Consider the following 21,507-nt stretch of genomic DNA (forward strand, 5'->3'; position numbering starts at 1 on the left):
ATGACTTCAGATTCAAGTGACCCAAAACTCATGATTGGACTCTACTGCTTTCACTTGCAGCAATTTCAGGGAAGCTTTTTCTTTGTTGCAGGAATCAATGGAATAGAAGCACAAGCTGCAACTCTAATGACTAGAAGGGAGAAATAGAAAGCGCTCTGTGTACCAGCTTCCAGACCATGGTGGCCACGATGCATGGTGTTATCTCTCAGCGCTTTCAAGATCTGCTGATCAGAAGGGTCACAGTTCCATGGCCTAGCTGATTGGTGACAGCTAGAGTCGTCTTACCTGATGACACCATCTCTCAGGACAGCAGCACATGTAGACCTCCAGCTTTCTCTGTCAGACCACTACACCAATGGAATGTAGGTGACAACAAACTGCTTAGCAACAAGCTTTCGATTCGTGGGGCACTGGCACCAGTACTGGGGAAAGAGAGAGCTATTCCATTGGGATAGACTACACCTGAACCATGCTGGGACCACAGAGTTCTAGCGAATCAAATAACTAGGGAGGTAGATAGGGCTTTAAACTAAAAGAAAGGGGGGGGGGGTTCCCGGTGGAGAGAAATCAAAATGATAAAGAGAAAAGACAAGGAAGCAGTGCAGGAAAGTGATTGGGGTAAGGATAACCAGATTGTGTCAGGAAGGGACAGAGTTTATAAAGGAGTGCACTAACAAATAGGGTCTAGGTAAGAAAAAATGGTAATAAGACAAATAGCACCATAGTACAAAAAACTGTTAAGATGTCTAAAAATGTTAAAAAGACAAATCTAAAGGCACTGTATCTGAATGCACGAAGCATTCGTAATAAGGTAGACGAATTAACAGCACAAATAGATGTAAACGGATATGATATAATTGCGATTACGGAGACATGGATGCAGGGTGACCAAGGCTGGGAGCTGAATATCCAAGGATATTCGATATTTAGAAAGGACAGGCAAAAAGGAAAAGGAGGTGGGGTGGCGTTGTTAGTAAAGGATGAAATCAGAGCATTAGTGAGAAAGGATATTGACTCAGAAAATCAAGATGTAGAATCAGTCTGGGTGGAGCTAACAAGCACCAAGCGGCAGAAAACATTGGTGGGAGTTGTCTATAGGCCTCCAAACAGTAGTGGTAATGTAGGGGATGGCATTAAACAGGAAATTAGAGATGCATGTAACAAGGGTACTACAGTAATCATGGGTGACTTTAATCTACATATAGACTGGCCAAACCAAATTAGCAATAATACTGTGGAGGATGAATTCCTGGAGTGTGTACAAGATGGTTTTTTAGACCAGTACATTGAGGAGCCAACTAGGCAACAGGCTATCCTAGATTGGGTATTGTGCAATGAGAAGGGGTTAATTAATAATCTTGTTGTGTGGGGTCCTTTAGGGAAGAGTGACCATAACATGGTAGAATTCTTCATTAAGATGGAAAGTGAAGAATCCAATCCGAAACTAGGGTCCTAAATCTAAACAAAGGAAACTACGAAGGTATGAGGAGTGAGTTGGCTATGATAGATTGGGGAGCTCCATTAAAAGGCATGAAGGTGGATAGGCAATAGCTAACATTTAAGGAATGAATGCATGAATTGCAGCAGTTATACATTCCTTTCTGGCGCAAAAACACAAAAGGAAAAGCAGCCCAACCATGGCTAACAAAAGAAGTTAAGGATAGAATTAGATCCAAAGAGGAGTCATATAAAGTTGCCAGATAAAGTAGCAAGCCTGAGGATTGGGAGCAGTTTAGAGTTCAGCAAAAAAGGACCAAGAGATTGATTAAGAAGGGTAAAATAGAGCATGAGAGTAAACTTGCAAGGAACATAAAAGCGGACTGTAAAAGCTTCTACAAGTATGTAAAAAGAAAAAGATTAGTGAAGACAAATGTAGGTCCCTTACAGTCAGAAATGGGATCATTTATAATGGGGAACAAGGAAATGGCAGAGCAATTAAACAAATACTTTGGTTCTATCTTCATGGAAGAGGACACAAATAACTTCCCAGAAATGCTAGGGAACCAAGGGTCTAGTGAGAAGGAGGAATTAAAGGAAATTAGTATTAGTAAAAAAAGTAGTGCTGGAGAAATTAATGGGACTGAAAGCCGTTAAATCCCCAGGGCCTGATAATCTGCATCCCAGAGTACTAAAAGAGGTAGCCATGGAAATAGTGGATGCATTGGTTGTCATCTTCCAAAATTCTATAGATTATGGAACAGTTCCTGCAGATTGGAGAGTGGCAAATGTAACCCCACTATTTAAAAAAGGAGGGAGAGAAAACAGGGAACTACAGACCAGTTAGCCTAACATCAGTAATAGGGAGAATGCTAGTCTATTATAAATGATGTGATAACAGGACACTTAGAAAAAGTTAACATGGATTTATGAAAGGGAAATCGTGTTTGACAAACCTACTGGAGTTTTTTGAGGATGTAACTGGTAGAATAGATAAGGGAGAACCAGTGGATGTGGTATATTTGGATTTTCAGAAGGCCTTTGATAAAGTCCCACATAAGAGGTTAGTGTGCAAAATTAAAGCACATGGGATTGGAGGTAATATACTGGCATGGATTGAAAATTGGTTAACAGACAGGAAAGAGAGAGTAGGAATAAATGGGTCTTTTTCGAGGTGGCAGGCGGTGACTAGTGGGGTACCACAGGGATCAGTGCTTGGGCCGCAGCTATTCACAATATATATCAATGATTTAGATGAGGGAGCCAAATATATTTCCAAGTTTGCTGATGACACAAAACTAGGTGGGATTGTGAGTTGTGAGGAGGATGCAAAGAGGCTTCAAGGTGATTTAGACAAGTTGATTGAGTGGGCAAATATATGGCAGATGCAATAGAATGTGGATAAATGTGAAATTATCCACTTCGGTAGGAAAAACAGAAAGGCAGAGTATTATTTAAATGGTACAATAGCAAAATACTGCGGCTGCTGGAAATCCGCAATAACAACAGAAAATGCTGGAAAAACTCAGCAGGCCAGGCAACATCCGTGGAGTGAAAATAGAGTCAACGTTTCGAGTCAAACTCTTTGTCAAGACTGGAAAGACACAGGAAATGAAATAGATTGAGAGGCCAGGCTGGGAGAGAAGAGAAGTGAAGAGACATTAAGAGGTATTCAAAACGAGACGAGATGGTGATAGGACTAGTGGAGACAAAAGACGGCTCTAGATTAGGTGTGAAATGTGCTGGCAGAATGAGAGACAGCTGCCATGTGGGAGAGAGAGAGAAATAAAAGAGGGGGGAGGAAAAGGGCCAAAACAAAGGTGGGGATAAAAAGTAATAAATAAGTAAAAATGTAATGGGGGCCAGGTTAAATGGTGCTAGGTTGGGAAATGCTGATGTACAAAGGGACCTGGGTGTCCTTGTACACCAGTCACTGAAAGCAAACATGCAGGTGCAGCAAGCAGTTAGGAAGGCAAATGGTATGTTGGCCTTCATTGCAAGAGGATTTGAGTACAAGAGCAAGGATGTCTTACTACAGTTGTACAGGGCCTTGGTGAAACCACACCCAGATTACTGTGTGCAGTTTTGGTCTCCTTACCTAAGAAAGGATATATAAAGGATATATTTGCCATAGAGGGAGTGCAGTGAAGGTTTACCAGACTGATTCCTGGGATGGCAGGACTGTTGTATGACGAGAGATTGTGTCGACTAGGCCTGTATTCACTAGAGTTTAGATGAATGAGAGGGGATCTCATTGAAACGTATAAAATTCTGACAGGGCTAGACAGACTGGATGCAGGGAGGATGTTTCCCCCGGCTGGGGGGGTTTAGAACGAGGGTTCACAGTCTCAGGATACGGGGTAGGACATTTAGGACTGAGATGAGGAGAAATTTCTTCACTCAGAGGGTGGTGAACCTGTGGAATTCTCTACCACAGAAGGCTGTGGAGGCCAAGTCACTGAATATATTTAAGAAGGCGATAGATAGATTTCTGGACATGAAAGGGTATGGGGAGAGAGCGGGAATATGGTATTGAGATAGAGGATCAGCCATGATCATTACTGAATGGCGGAGCAGGGCCGAATGGCCTACTCCAGCTCCTATTTTTCTATGTTTCAGAGATGCAGCCAGGAGTATCTCCCACCCAGGAGCAAGCTACCATGAAAGGAAGGCAATGCAGTCCCACGGCCCTTTTGCAGAACATGAGCAGCCTCTTGTGGTACTCACCCTCAGGTTGCACCTAAGGAGGAGCACTAGAACAAATGATAAAAAGGCATATTTAGCCACCCACAGGAAAGCATGAAGTTAGGAAAGACTAGGTTGTGTTCACTTTGGATTTTGTTGCAATAAAATAGAATGTGCACTTATGCCATGCTTTGTTATTCACGGAGGTTGGTGTCATACAGGAAAGAGTCAGTGCCCTCTTGATAAATTTAGTTTAAAGTAATTTGCCAAATTTACCTTTACCATACCATTTACTATCATACACCTCTATGAGATCACCTCTCCATTGGCTCTTTTCAAGGCTAAAATCCCCACGTCTCTGCAATCTTTCCTCATAACTCAAACCTCAAACACTAGGGATCAGCCTTGTGGCTGTTCTCTGCGCTTCCTCCAGCACTTAAATGTCTCCCTTATGTTTCAGTGACCAGAACTGGACATAGTTCTCAAGGTGAGGGCCGACCAGAGCACTGTACAGTTTGATCATGACTTCCAGATCTCATGAACCTTAATGGCTCCAGGGATGTTTGGGGTGATGCTGCTGCAAGGACAGATGTATCTCTGAAATATGGCTATGTAGTACAATATTCCATTGGTTTTGTTGATTGCTGCTCTGCATTGGTTGGCCATGTAGAATGGCGAGACTACCGACTCCTAGCTCCTTAGCTATTTCAACTCCATTCATGAAGTGTTGCACATTTTTCCTTTAACAATGCAGTACTTTCCATTTGTCTGTATAAATTTTGTCTGCCATTCTTCTGCCCACTTACATACTTGTTCTGTAATTTCTGAACTGCCTCCTCTTATTGAACTGACCCTCCTAGTTTAGCATCATCTGAATATTTGACCAATTTGCATTGGGTTTCTGTGTTCAAGTCATTGATGTTAATTAGAAACAGTGGTGGTCCCAAAACTGAGTACTTCCCTCACCCCAAACTAAGCACCCATGGTTTCCCATCCTTCAGCCAATTTCTTATCCGTACCCAAAATTTACCCTGCATTCCCAAAGCTTTGAGTTTAGCTAATAGCCTTTTGAGTGGGAATTTGTTAGATGCCTTCTGGAAGTCTAGGTTCAACACGTCATAGGAGTTACCACAGTCCATTTGGGCTGTCACTTCCTCAAAGAAATCAAGGAGGTTGGTCAGTCAGGATCTTCCCCTTCTGACTGCTGTTTACGAAGTTACCTATTATATAGTTAATCGTCATGTTCACACCTGATAATTGATTCTCCATGATAAGCAACTAGTGCTAAGTCTATAAGCAAACAATCTGATGTGTGGCACCTAGAATGGCTGAAGATAAAATGAATACAAGTCAGATTCCAGGCTCTGGCAATGCATGAGCTCATGAATCCCTTGTCCTTTCACTCCATGGCTCATAATAATGTTCTGTACCAGAATGTTCCAGATTTAAAAAAATAAAGTTTAAACAAGATTAACAAATTACCTTATATTTTTGTATATACTTTTTTTCGTTGGAAAATAATAGAAAAAAGAAAGTTGACTAACATAGTGGATTCAAAAATATAACACAAAATACTTAGAAATATACATTAAAGAATTAAACATCTTCATTTGAGATATCTCAGTCTATTTCAAACTTCCACACAGCAGCATAGTCCTCACACTAATCGTCTTTTCTTTTCCGGGGTCCTAGCGTTCCTCCTTGTTTGTGCCAAACTAAGTGTCTCAGGTTGCTCCAGTCCAGAAGGTCCCGGATTCTCCGGCTGAGGAAGATGTGTGGGAGAGTGGCCCTGCAAACTTGCTATTTGGTCTGGTTGTTCAAGCACAGACCCCAGGAGCCTTAGTGGCTCCAGGGATGTTTGGGAGAAATGCTGCTGCATGGACAGATGCATCTCTGAAATGTTTTGAGCCATTTCTTGGGTGTGAAGGACTAACCGCTGGTTTTGCAGCACCAGTTCTCTGGTGTTCTCAGCCACTCCCTTCGTCTGCTGGGCCACCTGATGGGTATGCTCAGCAACTAAGTGAGTTTCATGAGCTAACTCCCGGGTTGCCTGTATGAGGTCCCGCATAAGGGGCTGGAATCCTTCCCAAAAATCTCTCAGGAGTGCAGTCTGCTGGTTTTGAGATGCGAGCAGTTGTCTATCAAACTCATTCATCAAGCTGGTCTTGGCCGGTGGGCATGGGTCCCTGTGGGAAAGGTATGCCTCTGGTAATGAGGGTGGCACATGTGAGGAGGATGGAGATTCTGAGGGTGGTGTCCAAATTCTTGCTCCGTCTTCATGGCAAATGACTTGTGTTCCCGATGGTCCAGCTTCCTCTGCAGAGGATCCTCCTTCCTCCTTTACTAGAAAAAGTACAGTTTGAGGTTTTCTTATTAAATCACTAGAACTAAACAACACTCAAATCTTAATCAATCACGTTATTTTAAATCATTAAGTTGTTTAAAATCAGTTTCAAAAATTCAAGCTTCATCATCATTTAAGATTGAAACAAAGTTTAAAATATTTCACTTTATAAGAGTTTTTGGACAGGCTCAATTCATTGGACAGCATGCTACAAAATATTTACTATAGTCACTGTGTCAGCCATCAGTGTCTATTTTTTTTAAACATTTGACCAGCACTTTAATTAAAAATCTATACCTTTCTGGCCTTAGGTGCAATTGGCAACATGTTGAATCATTGCAATCTCTTCTATTTATAAACACTGTAAAGTGTCGAGAAAGAACAACATCTCATAGTGGAACACCTCCGTTCAGTCCGCAAGTGTGACCCCGAGCTTCCGGTCGTCTTTCACTTTAATTCTCCGCTCCACTCTCACTCTGTCCTCAGCCTCTTATAGTGTTCCAATGAAACTCAGCGTAAGCTCGAGGAACATCTCATCTTTCGACTAGGCACTTTACAGCCTTCTGGACTCAACATCGAGTTCAACAATTTCAGATCATAACCTCGGCCCTCATTGTTCCAGAAGGCAGCTGTTGATGATTCTGCTATTCCCATTTACACCTCTTCTAGACCTCTCTTTTGTTTCTTTTCTTGTCCCATTACCATCTCCTTTTGCCTCGCATCATTATCCCTTTTGTCATTTAATCTCTCCTGCCTTCCACCCGATCAGACCTTCCCTTTTGTTCTTTCCTCCCATTCCCCCTTTCTCTGCCTCTGCACTTGCTTAAAACCTGTTATATCTCTAACTATTTCCAGTTCTAACGAAAGGTCAGCGACCTGAATCCTTAACTCAGTTTCTCTCTCCACAGATACTGCCTGACCTGCTGAGTATTGCCAGCATTTTCTGGTTTTATCTCATAACAACATTGTCCCTTTAAAGATTATAAACAAATCAGTTTATAATTACAACTTTTTGTTGAAACCGTATTAATTTTTCAAGCATTATTTTGTTGTTTAGATGGCAATGAGTTTTTGGCTCCAGGGTTTATGAAATGTGTAAGTAAACTGATATCAATCCCTTTGAGCCGTAAAAAAACATTTTCACCTTCCAACATACACCCCTCCTTTTTTTGTCATGACATCTATAAATATAATTTATTTCTAATTCCTTAAAGAGGATTGTTATAAAGCAGTAGTGAAATGTATGGTACCAAATAACATTCTTTAAACTGGGATATTACTGGAGGTGTGAAGTACTTTCCATACAAAGCACTACCCCACTACCCCCCCCAACCCCCCACCCCGCAGCCTCCACCACCACCCCCAATGCTCCAGTTCATAGAATAGTTAGATGCACTCCTGGTAGAACATAGTCCTAGCTTTAATCTTTTTCCCATACAAACTGGTAAAATTCAGTACTGGCCTAACTCTGCGCTGGTTTAACTGCTTCTTGCCAACCAGAAATGGATTCATGGGATTCCCTCTAGTGTTTCTATAGCTGGTGGACTTCATCGTTATTATCAGCAGTAGTCGTTTCCAGCTGCATGTGGAGACACTAAATGAAGGATCTCCAAACGGAGGAAAGGGTAAATTAAAAACATCTCTCTCAGTGGGTTTTTTCCAATTTTTTATAGGCCATATTTTCTGCAAGGATCGCCTTCAAGTAGCCAAATACATTCTAGTGGAACAATATATTGTTATTCAAGGTAATCTGAGTATGTTTGTAGCACTCTTGCCTGAGTCAGAGGTTTGTGGGCTCAAACACATAATCTAGAATTACACCAGCAGAGGGGCCATCTTTTGGATGAGACATTATATCGAGGCCCCGTCTGTCTGCTCAGGTGGACAGAAAATATCCCATGGCACTATTCAAAAGGAGAGCAGGGAGTTTATACCATGACCTAGACAACATTCCTCCCCCAACCAACACTAGCAAAGAGATTAACTGGTCATTTTTTTAATTTACTGTTTTGTGGACATTGCTGTATACAAATTGGCTGCTGAGTGTGCCCACAAAACACCTCCGACTACACTTCAAAAGATAACTTATTGGTTAAGAACATAAGAACATAGGTTAGGTTGATTGGCTATGATAAAATTGACCCTTAGTGTTAGGGGGATTAAATACGTGGGGTTACGGAGATAGGGTGGGATATGTGTTGGTGTAGGGGTTACGGGGATCGGGGGTGGGATATGTGTCGGTGCAGGCTCGATGGGCCGAAATGGCCTCTATCTGCACTGTGAGGTTTCTGTGATTTCTGTGATAAGAAATAGGAGTAGGAGTAGGCCAATCGGCCCCTCGAGCCTGCTCCACCATTCAATAAGATCATGGCTGATCTGATCCTAACCTCAAATCTTCTATCACTCTCCATCCACCCGAACCCATGTGATCTCCCGGGAGAGGCGAAAAACCAGATAAAAAACCCAATGGCCAATTTGGGAGAAAAAAATCTGGGAAATTCCTCTCCGACCCATCTAGGCGATCAAAACTCGTCCAGGAGATCACTCTGTCCCTATATTTTCTACAGTACTTACCTTCTGTAAAGGCGATCTCCACCCCAGCCAGGAACAGGAATAAAACCATCTCCTGAAATCTAACACAGAATTAGAACACAAGAAGTAGGAGCAGAACCAGGCTACACGGCTCCTGGGCCCGCTCCACTACCCACAGGGCCATGACCATTCCGAACCTAGACTCATGTCCAATTTCCTGCCCGCTCCCCGTAACCCTTAATTCCCTTTCTAGGAAACTATCTATTTCTGTTTTGAATTTATTTAATGATGTAGCTTCCACAGCTTTCTGGGGCAGCAAATTCCACAAACCTACCACCCTCTGAGTGAAGAAGTTTCTCCTCATCTCAGTTTTGAAAGAGCAGCCCCTTATTCTAAGATTATGCCCCCTAGTTCTAGTTTCACCCATCATTGGGAACATCCTCACCGCATCCACCCGATCAAGCCCCTTCACAATCTTATATGTTTCAATAAGATCGCCTCTCATTCTTCCGAACTCCAATGAGTAGAGTCCCAATCTACTCAACCTCTCCTCATATGACCACCCCCTCATCCCCGGGCGGGACCTATCTGCCGGTGGATCTTCTCGAGGCCACCGCGCAGAGGATCGTCATTTCTAACGTCCCGCCCTATGTTCCTGGTGAGCTCCTCCTTCCCCATTTACGCCAACTTGGGGAGGTGAGGTCGGGGATCACACCCATCCTGCTCGGCTTCCGGGAGGCCAGCCTTCACCACGTCTTCTCCTTCTGGCGCCAGCTGTTTATCCAGCTGGCGCGGGAGCAGGACACCGACGGGGCGTTCGTCATCCTCCACGAGGGGACTGCCTATCGCGTCTTCTGGACGTCGGACGGTGTGCGGTGCCACGCCTGCAAGGAGGTGGGGCACATTCGGAAAAACTGCCCTGCCTCCAAGGCCGCCAGATCATCTAGTGCGGCCGAGGCTGGCGCCGCTGCCGCTTCTCCCCCCGGATCTGCCCGCGCGTCGGGAACCGCTGATGCGCGGTCGAATTCGGAGGCCGATGCCACCAAGGCCTCCGGCAGGGGGGAGGGAGCGCGTCCGGCCGGAAAGAAGGCGTGGAAAAAATCAAAACACCTTAGGGCGGGTCCCCCCGTGGAGGGCCAGCCCTTGCCCCTTAATCCCCTTACACCCGCGCTCCTCGCGGAGTTAATCGGGGCAGACGTGAGTGGGAGGGGCCTCGTGCCGAGCCTGTGGCCGCAACCGCCGTAGCGGAAACGCCAATACCTGCGGCCGGGCTCGGGCCCGAGGAACCCGACAAACCTGCTCCGCCGGAGGGAGCTGAGGAGGAGGCCTCTGCAGACATGGAGGTCTCCCTCGCTCCCTCCGTGCTAAAAAGAAGGCGCGACCCCCTGGAAGAGGAGGAGGACCAGGAGGAGGAAGGTCCCTCCGAGCAGGGGGAGTCGTCGCCCGCCGCGGGTGCTGCGCCCCCCCCCCCCGCTGCTGTCATCACCACCGGCGATTGGCGGGGGTCGCCTGTCCCTCGGGAGGCAGAGGCAGATGTGTCCGTCCGGCACGTGCCTCCCGGGGATGGGGACGAGACCCTGCCCATGCGGGTGGCCGCGGGGCAACCCGCGGCAGACATTGATATTTTATCTGTACCGTTACCCCTCGCCGGGTCGGGCGGCCTGGGGTCTGGGTCAGGCGAGCTCGAGGAAAATGAGCTCGCCCAATGCGACCCGGACATCTCCCAGGGGCTGCTCGACCTGGTAGAGGTTTTAATTCAAAACACCCCATCCGCTGGGTCGGAGGTTGGTGGCGGGGAGGAGGATGGCCCCCTGGCTGCGTCTCTGGTGCCGGACGTGCTGGAGGAGCTGGGAATTGTTCTCTCCCTGGTTTCTCCGGTCGTTCCGGCGTCTGGGGCGGAGGGGAGCTCTGAACCGCTGCCGTCTTCTGGCCCAGCACCCCTAGAGGAGCCCAGGGAGGAATCCTCTGCCACCAATCCTGGGGGTGGGATCCGGGCGGAGGCGGGGCTGGCTGGTGCAGCCGAGTCGTTCGCTGCGCACTGCGCGGCGGACGGGTCGGCCGCTGGTGACGACCCCCTGGAGGAGGATGGGGACTCGGTGATGGGCATGGAGGACGGTTCGGACTCCAGCGCCGACGAGGCAATGGATGACCTTGTGCCCCTTGCCGAGTCTCCCCTCATTCCCGTAAGGGAACTCCGGGATTTTATGGCCACGTGCCTGGGTTGGCGCAATAAGGTCCGGCTGGCCCTCGACAGGTGGTCGGAGCTGGCGCTGCTCATCGTGTCCATCTGCGCCGCCGTTAAGATCATGGGCGCAGACGAGGGCGTGAACCCACTCGAGCTGCGTCGGCTCAGAACGTTCCTCACTGGGCTGCTGAGGAGGTGGCGGCTGACCAGCGGCTGCGCTTCCTCCCCCCATTAGGTGTAGGTAGAGGTTGCACTATGCTTCTGACATGAAGATAACCATAGCCAGCCTCAACATCAACGGCAGCAGGGAGGCGCGCCGCAGATTCAATAACTTCTCGGTCCTTCGGGACGGGAAGTATGCGGTGTGCTTCCTGCAAGAAACCCACACCGTTCCGGGAGACGAAGCCACGTGGCTCCTGGAGTGGCAAGGAGGGGTCAGCATGAGTCACCTCTCCAACAATTCCAGCGGGGTGGCTATCTTGACGGCCCCGCATTTTCAGCCGGAGATCTTGGGGGTCAAGGAGCACGTGCCGGGCCGCTTGCTCCAGGTCACTGTTCGCCTGGGGGGCGTGCCGCTCCATCTAGTGAACGTGTACGCCCCTCAGACCGGTGCGCAGCAAGTGCGCTTCTTCGAAGAAGTGTCCGCTCTTTTGGGCTCCGTCGACGTGGGCGAGTGCGTCATCCTCGGGGGGGATTTTAACTGCACCCTCGAGGCGAGGGACCGTTCGGGTCCCCCGCGAAACCAGGCGGTGATGGAGAAGTTGAGGGACCTGGTCGGGTCCTTCGACTGGGTGTACGTCTGACGAAATCTCCACCCCGACTCCAGCGCCTTCACTAGCGTGAGGTCTGGGGGAGGAAGGTCCAGAATCGACCGCCTCTACATTTCCCGGGCGTACGTCTCCTGTGTTCCAGTGGCTTCCATGCGGCCGGTGCCGTGCACGGACCACCACCTGGTGTGGGCGGAGCTCGCTCCGCTGCACGCGCGCGGGGGGGGGGGGGTCCGCGTACTGGCATTTTAACAACCTGCTGCTGGAGGACGCGCGGTTCCGGGATTCATTTCGTCTGTTCTGGGCCGACTGGAGAAGGAAGCGGGGGGGCTTCCCCTCCTTGAGGCTATGGTGGGATGTGGGCAAGGCTCACGTCCGTCTCTTCTGTCAGGAGTGCGCGAAGGGGTCGACCAAGAGGCGGGAGGCCCGGGTCGGGCGGTTGGAGAAGGAGGTGCTCGACCTGGAGTCCCGTCTCGGTCAGGTCGTCGAGGACCCGGCCCTGCGGAAGGTGTACGAAGAGAAGAAGGGCGCGCTGAAGGACCTGCAGCTCGTCGGGTCCCGAGGCGCGTACGTGAGGTCGTGGATCCAGCTCCTGCGGGACCTGGACGGGGGGTCCGTAAGCAGCTCTTGGGGCTGCTGGCCGACGACGGATCTCTGGTCTCGGATCCGGAGGGAATCAGCGCGGAGACCTGCGCCTACTACAGGGCTCTGTTCTCCCCGGATCCGTCCAGCGAGGATGCGCACAGAGCTTTGTGGGAGGACCTGCCGAAGGTCAGCCCGGAGGGCGCCGAAAAATTGGACGCTCCGCTAAGCCCGGCGGTGCTGACCGGCGCCCTCCGCCAGCTTTCTAGGGGAAAGTCCCTGGGGCTGGACGGGCTGACCGTGGGGTTCCACAGGGCGTTCTGGGACATCTTGGGGGGCGACTACGCGCGGGTCCTGGGGGAAAGTTTGGCGACCGGGGAGATGCCCCTCTCTTGGCGCAGGGCGGTCATTGTCCTGCTGCCTAAGAAGGGCGATCTCCGCCTCCTTAAGAACTGGCGCCCGGTCTCTCTCCTCAGCATGGACTATAAAATCTTTGCCAGGGCCATGTCTGCTCGCCTTGGCACTGTGCTGGCCCACATGATCCACCCTGACCAGTCCTACACGGTCCCGGGCCGGACCATCCACGATAACATCCATCTGGTCCGGGACCTGGTCCAGCACTCCCAGAGGGCTGGTCTGTCGGTCGCCTTCCTTTCCCTGGATCAGGAGAAGGCATTCGACAGGGTGGATCACGAGTATCTCTTTGGGACTCTGCGCGCATTCGGGTTCAGGACGCATTTCATCGCCCGGATCCGACTTCTGTACGCCGCTGCGGAGTGTCTGATTAAAGTTAACGGGTCCTTGACGGCGCCCCTTCGCTTCGGGAGTGGGGTGCATCAGGGATGCCCCATGTCCAGTCAGTTATACGCCGTTTGCGTGGAGCCATTCCCGCGCCTCTTGCGGAAGAGGTTGACGGGACTGGCTCTGCAAGGGCTGGGCGTGGAGGTGGTCCTCTCGGCTTACGCCGATGACGTGCTCCTCGCGGTCACGGATCCCGCTGACTTGCGGAGGATGCGGGAATGCCAGCAGATTTACTTGGACGCATCCTCCACCAAGATCAACTGGGAGAAATGTTCCGGACTCCTGGTGGGTCAGTGGCAGGTGGACTCCCTGCCAGAGGAGTTCAGGCCTTTCGCCTGGAGCACCACGCACCTCCTCTATTTGGGAGTCTACCTTAGCCCTGCCGAGGACGCCTGGCCAGCGAACTGGCAAGAGCTGGAGGCCAAAGTCACCGCTCGCCTAGGACGCTGGACAGGACTGCTCCGAGTGTTGTCCTACAGTGGTCGAGCGCTGGTCATAAACCAGCTGGTGGCCGCCATGTTGTGGTACCGGTTGGTCACTTTGATCCCTCCCCCTGCGTTTGTCGCCAAGATGCAGAAGAAGCTCATTGACTTCTTCTGGGACAAAAGGAAGCACTGGGTCTCTGCCGCGGTTCTGTGTCTCCCGCTTAGGGAGGGCGGTCAGGCGCTGGTGTGCCTTTGCACCCAGGCTGCGACTTTCCGTCTTCAGACGCTGCAGAGATACCTGTACGTCGAGAATCCTCCAAGATGGTGTGCGCTGGCGACGTTTTTCTTCCGCCAGCTGCACAGCCTCAATTACGACACGCAGCTCCTGTTTGCGAAAGTGGGCGGCAGGCGTGCCGGCCTGCGGGAGCTGCCTGTCTTCTACCAGGAACTACTATGGGTTTGGAACTACGTCGCTTCCAGGCGGAGCTCTCCCCCGTCAGGAGCGGCGGCTCTCCTTCGGGAGCCGCTGCTCAGGAATCTGCACCTCCACGACCGTGGGTTCGGGCGGCTGGCGGAGGGCAGGGCTGTGCCTGGCAAGGTGACCAGAGTCGGGGACCTGCTCGATGGCACCGGAGGAGCTGGCACGGCGCCTGTCCTGGGCCAACGTCCGGCTCGCGGTCGAAGCCAGCGAATCGGTGAAAACGGCACTGGGCCCCGACTCCACTAGGCGTATCGAGGCGGTTGAATCACGTGGGGCGATCCTGTCCGAGCTTACCCCTGTTCGGACGGAATTCCTCATCGGCGCCCGGCCCCGAAACTCCCCTCGGGAACCGGCGCCTCACAACTTGAGCCGTCTCGAGGAAATACCCTCCGTGCCTTTTCATTCCGCGCGGAGGGGTTTCCTGTACGGGCTGCTCCTGCACACTCTCCACTTTGCCATCTTCGTCTACCGTCCGGACACGCCTTGGCGTGGCGTCTTGCCGACTGGCGGTGGTCCCCAGTGGAGGGCTCTCTACGTGGGAGTCCTCCCTTGTTCCATCGGGGACTTGGCCTGGAGGGTGTTGCACGGAGCGGTCCCGTGCAATAAGGTTTTAAGTAGGTTCACGGACTCCCAGGCCGCCTGCATTTTTTGCGGCCTGGAGGAGTCCGTGTTTCACGTTTATATGGAGTGTGTGAGGTTGCAGCCCCTCTTTCACTACTTGAAGGGGCTGCTCCTCGATTTTTGGTTGCACTTCAGTCCCACGCTCTTGATCTACGGTCACCCGGTGCGGAGGGGAGCGGAGCGGACAGGTTGGAGGACCTCCTTGTGGGCCTGCTCCTGGGCCTGGCTAAAAGAGCCATCAATTGGTCCAGGCAGCGGGCGGTCGAGGGGGTCGTCCAGCCGGATTGCCTGCCTCTCTTCCGCGGCCATGTTCGCGCCCAGGTGGCCCTGGAGATGGAGCACGCGGTGTCCGCCGGTGCGCTTGAATATTTCCGCGACCGGTGGGCGCCGCGGGGACTGGAGTGCATTATCAACCCGGAAAACCAAATTTTAATTTGATTTGTTAAGTTTTAGTTGGACTTTTGTTTATTTACAGTCCAATTGGTTTTTTTTTGGGTCCAAACAAAAAAAAGCGTCCCCTCTGTTCAGTAAATACCTGTTTTATTGTTCTCCTGCAGTCCGAGTATTATTGATACCCGGACACTACACTTGAATATGAGCAAGGCGGAGATTGACAGACATTTGAACTACAAGGGAGTCAAGGGGTATGGGGCGAGAGCGGGAAAGTGGTGTTGAGGCCAAGATTGGATCAGCGATGATCTTATTGAATGGCAGAGCAGGCTCGAGGGGCCGATTGGCCTACTCCTGCTCCTGTTTCTTGTGTTCTTATGACACTCCTTACTAGTGGCTGTCAAAGTCACCACCGCACTCAACTTCTTTGCTTCGGGCTCCTTCCAGGGATCAGCGGCATCTCCCAGTTGGCCGCACACACCTGCATCATGCAGGTCACCGATGCCCTCTTTGCAAAGGCGCACAATTATATCTACTTCTCCACGGATGGCCCAAGTGTGATGGCGCGTGCGGTTGGCTTTGCCAATATGGCAGGCTTGCCAATGGTGCAGGGTGTCACTGACTGCACACATGTAGCCATTAGGGCCCCCTATCACAACCCAGCTGTATTTGTCAACTGCAAGGGCTTCCACTCCTTGAACGTCCAGCTGGTGTGTAACCACAGGAAGATTATCATGCATGTTTGCGCAAAGTACTCTGGCATTTGCCATGACTCGTTCATCCTGCGCCAGTCTACTGTGCCTCAGCTCTTCCATCTACCAAACCAACTTTCCGGATGGCTTCTTGGCGACAAGGGCTATCCCCTGAAAAAGTGGCTTATGACACCGATGTGGAGGACATCAAACAATGCTGAGAAGTGGTACAATTTGAACCACATAGCCACCAGAAGCATCATCGAGCAAACCATCAGCTTGCTCAAAATGCGCTTCCGATGCCTAGACAGATCTGGAGGAGCCTTGCAGTATGCACCAGCCAGGGTGTCCAAAATCTTCGTGGTCAACATCGCACATCAGAGCGGCTTAGTGCTGCCGCATGAACAAGTGGCTCAGCACACACACGCCTTGGAAGAAGAGGAAGAGAATGAGGAAGAGGAGGAGGATGGGGAGCAACGCCTTGTGGGGCCGGTTGTGGCCAATCCAGCAGCAGGCGACCACATTGCTGGCCGTCAGGCAAGGGATGCACTCATCCATGCCAGATTCGGGTAAGCTTACGCTTCAACCACAGGTGGCTGACACATGGAGATGAATAGAAGTCTGACATTCTCAAAACCCCAGGCATCGTCTGTCTACTAAAGCGCTCAGTGTCACCACCAACATTCTACATGGCATTCGCCCTGAGCCCTCACTCTTGAACTTCCATTTCCCCAGAACACAGAGGCCACACTTTAGGTGATCTCAGCAGATCATTAAACCTTTTTCCCATGTGCGTCTGCACACAGACTTCGAACTCATCTCCTCAGCAATTTGCAGCCAAGCTGCCTTGGTTTGCTGAGGAAGCCTCCTCCTTCTGTTTCCAAGGAAGAGGAGCTCCTGACATCCTCTAACTCCCTCCACAAGAGCATGGAGGGAGCCCTCATTGAACCTGGCTGCAGCCTTAGTTTTTGGGGCTGCCATTCCTGCAGCAGCCAGCAGCTTTAAGAGAAAAAAACATTAATTTTACTAAGCCAATGATTGGAACACATCTGGCATATTTTTCATTTCTTAGTCACATACTAAATTGATAGATTAAAAAATCATAAATGTCTTTCTGGAATAATATGACCAGCAATTTCATTCAATTATTTGTGTTCACACCAGCCGCTGTCAACTCCCCTTTCTAGATAATACAACACCAAGCCATCACATCTACATTTTTTGCAAAGGGACATGGCCCCTGTAAATTTTTACTCAAACATAGCGTCATCAGACGCAAGAAACTGATATACTCCAAGTAATTGCCTGGAGCGACCCGCACATCGGCTGTAACGAGGCCAATCAAGCATCAGAACAGTGGGCCGCCGGCATCTGGGAGTGGGTCCGAAAACTCAACCAGCCTCCAGAATTAAATTTGCGACCATAGAGTCATAACGGCACAGGAGGAGGCCATTCGGCCCATCGAGTCCGCGCCGGCTCTCTGTAGAGCAATCCAGTCATTCCCATTCCCCCGCTCTATCCCCGTAGCCCTGCAAGTTTATTTCCCCCAAGTACCTATCCAGTCTCCCCTTGAAAACATTGAGTGTCTCCGCTTCCACCACTTCCGTCGGCAGCGAGTTCCAGGTCCTCACCACTCTCTGCGTAAAAAAGTTTTTCCTCACATCCCCCCGTATCTCTTGCCCAAAACCTTAAATCTGTGTCCCCTAGCCCTTGTACCATCAACTAGTGGGAACAACAGAAAATGCTGGAAAAACTCAGCAAGTCAGGCAACATCCGTGGGTTTGACCCTTTTGTCAACTCAAATTTCTCTCCACGGATGTTGCCTGACTTGCTGAGTTTTTCCAGCATTTTCTGTTGTTATTTCGGATTTCCAACATCTGCAGTATTTTGCTATCGAACTAGTGTGAACAGCCTTTCCCCGTCTAGCCTATCCAAACCCGTCATAATCTTGTACACCTCTATCAAATCAACCCTCAACCTCCTTTGCTCTAATGAAAACAAATCCAGCTTCTCCAATCTGTCCTTGTAGTTAAGATCTCCCATCCCCAGAACCATTCTGGTAAATCTCCTCTGCACCCTCTGAAAGGCCTTCACATCCTTCCTAAAGTGTGGTGACCAGAACTGGATGCAATACTCCAGTTGTGGCCTAAGCAGCACTTTATAAAAGGTTCAGCATAACTTCTCTACTTTTGTACTCAATACCTCTATTTATGAAGCCCAAGATTCCATATGCTTTGCTAACCACTCTCTCAATATGTCCTGCCACCTTCAGGGACCGATGCACATTAACTCCCAGGTCCCTCTGTCCCTGCACACTCTTTAAAACTGTGCCATTAAGTGTATATTGCCTCTCCCTGTTCCTTCTCCCAAAATGCATCACCTCACACTTCTCTGTATTAAATTCTATCTGCCACTTGTCTGCCCATTCTGCTAGCCTATGTCCTGTTGCAGTCAATTGGCATCATCCTCACTGTTTGCCATACCCCCAAGTTTGGTGTCATCGGCAAATTTAGAAATTCTACTCTGTATTCCAATATCCAGGTTATTTATATGCATTAAAAAAAGCAGTGGCCCCAGCACTGACCCTTGGGAAACACCACTGTCTACCATCCTCCAGTCTGAAAAACAGCCATTTACTACAACTCGCTGTTTTCTGTCCTTAAGCCAATTCCATATCCAAGCTGCCACTGACCCACCTATTCCATGAGCCTCAATGTTGTTAACCAGCCTTCTATGTGGTACTTTGTCAAACACCTTCCTAAAATCCATGTAGATAACATCCATTGCATTCCCTTCATCAATCCTCACTGTTGCTTCATCAAAAAATTCAATTAGATTAGTCCTGGTGGTGAATGCCTGGACCATCAATTTATACAATTACCCCTCTACTTGCTATGGTTACAGGCTCAAAACAAACTGCCTACAATTCAACACTACTTGGTAAACTAATTCAGGGGTCATTATAATGGTTGGTATGGGAAGTGGAAATGTTCATACCCATGCAGTAAGGCATGCTCTTCTGAGATTGGGGTTAAGGCATGCTGCTTGGGCAGAGGAGAGCGAGTTTTACCCTACACCTAATCATACGAAATCTGATCAGGCAGCACCTGAGGAATACACAGGTGCTCAAAATGGGGAAAATAAGTGTTCCATTCACTTGCACTGTGAACTCTGACCTTGATAAGCACAGAATTCCCAACAAACTAAAAGGAGAGAAGAAAAACACAATGGATCCATTCACTATGGTTTGATTGTACTGTGCCAAGTTCTCTTTATAGCTTTTCTGGTTAGCAAGAGCTGAAAGGGAGAGATGATAGCTTTTTATATTTGTCTCTGGGGAATACCTGATTTTGATTCAGTGTGAATTTGTGTACCTGTCAGTCTAGGTGGCAGTATGGATTCTGAACCCTTATGCTTCCAGGCTAGTTGTGGTGGAATTGGGAATACTTCCATTTCCAGTCCAAGTGAATATATTTTCTAGTTTTGTTTTTGAAATTATTTTTTGAACAGTTTGAATTCAGTCAATCCAAATCTGAACCTTGACACATACAAGTTACAACATGGAAACGGACATTTGGCCGAACCAACCCGTGAATTACTATATCCTGAATTACTTACATTTATATAGCGCCTTTCATGACTTCAGGACGTCCCAAATGAATTACCTTTGAAGTGTAGTCACTGTTGTAATGTAGGAAAAGTGGCAGCAGAAAACAGACACTTATTATAACTACCTACTGGTGAGTCGGTTTGTACAAATTTAATGTAGTCAAAATATGGTCATTATAGCTTTAGAGACACTCAGACTCACATCTGCGAAGCTAACAAATTACTTAAGATTATAATTTAATATTGTCCTAATTTGATGACTATCAGATTCTAACTAACAAAAAATAAAAATTAGATTACATTTAGCACTGTTACAGATTAATTGAAGGGAAACACTTACTCGCCCTCCAATATGGAAAGTCCGCAGTATATGGTCCACCCATGCAAATTATGGACTGAGGGTGCATGACCTGATGGACCCTCCATTCCTCCGGGGTTAAGTCTTCTGCTCCGCATGGTCCTTCTTGAATTTGGCGTTCCTCTCTGGCCAAATGGGCGACCTCTTTGGTGCGCCGCATAAGGTCGTCCCAACGTGTCTTGATGGCCTTTACAGACCTTTTGACCCGTGAGACTGCGTTGACCTTGGCAGTGATATCCTGCCATATCTTGTCACGATCTCCCTGCGACAATCTGTGGGCACGACTGAAAAGTTGGTCCCTATAGGTGGTCACCTCTGTAATCAGCACTTCCAGCTCATCTGAGCTGAATTTGGGCAGTCTCTGTCTCCTCTGCTGCTGTTCTGCCATTTTGCTGAAATCTGCAAACTCCCTGCACCACGTGGCTAACTCCCAACAGAATATTCATTTGCATGTTGTCAACATGCCCGAAAGCGATTTTGGCTTGTTTTGCGGATTCCGCAGTCTTAACAACACCTTTTTGAATTATACACCAGAGTCGTGAATTATGGGACGTTCCGCAAATTTTCCGCAACGTGAAACTGCGTTTGCGGAAAACTTGCAGAAAATCGGTGTGTGTGCAGAAAGAGAGAAAGAGGAAGGAGGAAGGAGTTAGGTAAGTAGGCGGGGGTCGATAGCAATTTACGACAGGATTTTTGCTTGCAGCTGGCTGCAGCATAGTTGCTTTGCATTGCTATTTTTGCTGGTTTACGGGCTACCTTGCCGCAGTCCCCAGCGCCTTCTAGTGGAGACAATAGGCGCGAGCACGGGAGCGCGCGCCTGTCACTGCGCGGCTCCGGGACAATAAAGTTTGTGAGAAAGATGGCGGCCTTAGCAACGGTGGTATGGAGCAATTCACTATGGTTCTGCTGCACTGTGTCACCTGGACCCTGTGTGGGTTTTCTTCGCTCACGGCCTGTGATTAAACGAGTGTCTCTCTCTCTCTGACAGGCTGACGGCTGCATTTGGAGGCCGGACTTGGTGTCGAGGCGGCGGCAACAACAGCAACAGCAACAGGTTCCCATCCCGGGCCGCAGCGACTCGGCCAGGAAGGCTGCGTTCAGCCGGGAGCTGCGAAAACTGTGGCTCCAGTGAGTGCAACTCGCCCCTTTAACGGCGGCAGTGGTGGCGGCAGCTGAGCCTTCAGGAGTGGGGGCGGTGATTGCGGCCGGAATGGTGATCTCAAAATCCCACGAAATAAAAAGGGGGAATAGCAACAGAAAATGCTGGAAATACTCAGCAGGCCAGGCAGCATCCGTGGAGAGAGAAAAACAGAGTTAACGTTTCAGGTCTGGGACCCTTCATCAGAACTGGAAAAAGCTGGAGATGTAACATTAAGCAGGTGCAGAGACAGGGGGGAGGGGAGGAAGAAATAGAAAGAACATCCTGTACTTTTGTAAGAGGCAGGAAAGATAAAATGTTGCAAATGGGAATGGCAAAAATCATACTGCATGAAAAATGGGGGCAGGGATAATTATCTGAAATTGTTGAACTCAATGTTGAGTCCGGCAGCCTGCAAAGTGCCCAATCGAAAGATTGTCCCCATTTTTCATGCAGTATG

At 49.3% G+C, this 21,507-nt stretch overlaps 2 protein-coding genes across 3 annotated transcripts in view; one reads left to right on the forward strand and one right to left on the reverse strand.

The window, feature by feature from the left end:
• Positions 1-5,592: 5,592 nt before the first annotated feature.
• On the reverse strand, positions 5,593-21,227 carry LOC147124436 (uncharacterized). The gene is made up of 2 exons (XM_085987083.1): positions 19,892-21,227; positions 5,593-6,465 (listed from the first exon to the last, which is right to left on the reverse strand). The coding sequence occupies exons 1-2, from the start codon at positions 20,295-20,297 to the stop codon at positions 5,780-5,782; spliced, it is 1,092 nt and encodes a 363-aa protein (XP_085843209.1). The 5' UTR covers positions 20,298-21,227; the 3' UTR covers positions 5,593-5,779.
• ccdc112 (coiled-coil domain containing 112) overlaps positions 20,685-21,507 on the forward strand; it is a 43,084-nt gene continuing 42,261 nt past the window's right edge. The window contains exons 1-2 of one of the 2 annotated variants that reach the window (XM_085987081.1): positions 20,685-20,789; positions 20,898-21,037. In XM_085987081.1, coding sequence (XP_085843207.1) covers positions 20,769-20,789; positions 20,898-21,037 — 161 coding nt within the window. In that variant the 5' untranslated portion in view covers positions 20,685-20,768. Of the gene's footprint in view, positions 21,038-21,507 lie in introns of both variants that reach the window. The other variant, XM_085987082.1, reaches the window with a different exon arrangement.

This window comes from Somniosus microcephalus, chromosome 1 (assembly GCF_052327205.1).
Source record: "Somniosus microcephalus isolate GS21.2 chromosome 1, FLI_Smic_1.0, whole genome shotgun sequence".
Lineage (NCBI taxonomy): Eukaryota > Metazoa > Chordata > Chondrichthyes > Squaliformes > Somniosidae > Somniosus > Somniosus microcephalus.

What these genes read in the sequence shown, in the direction of transcription:
- LOC147124436 (XM_085987083.1), bottom strand. Translation starts at nt 20,297, where the DNA reads ATGGCAGAACAGCAGCAGAGGAGACAGAGACTGCCCAAATTCAGCTCA. An exon ending in CTTTCCATATTGGAGGGCGA is followed by an intron (nt 6,466 to 19,891) that starts GTAAGTGTTTCC and finishes TACTTTTTCTAG; the next exon opens with TAAAGGAGGAAGGAGGATCC.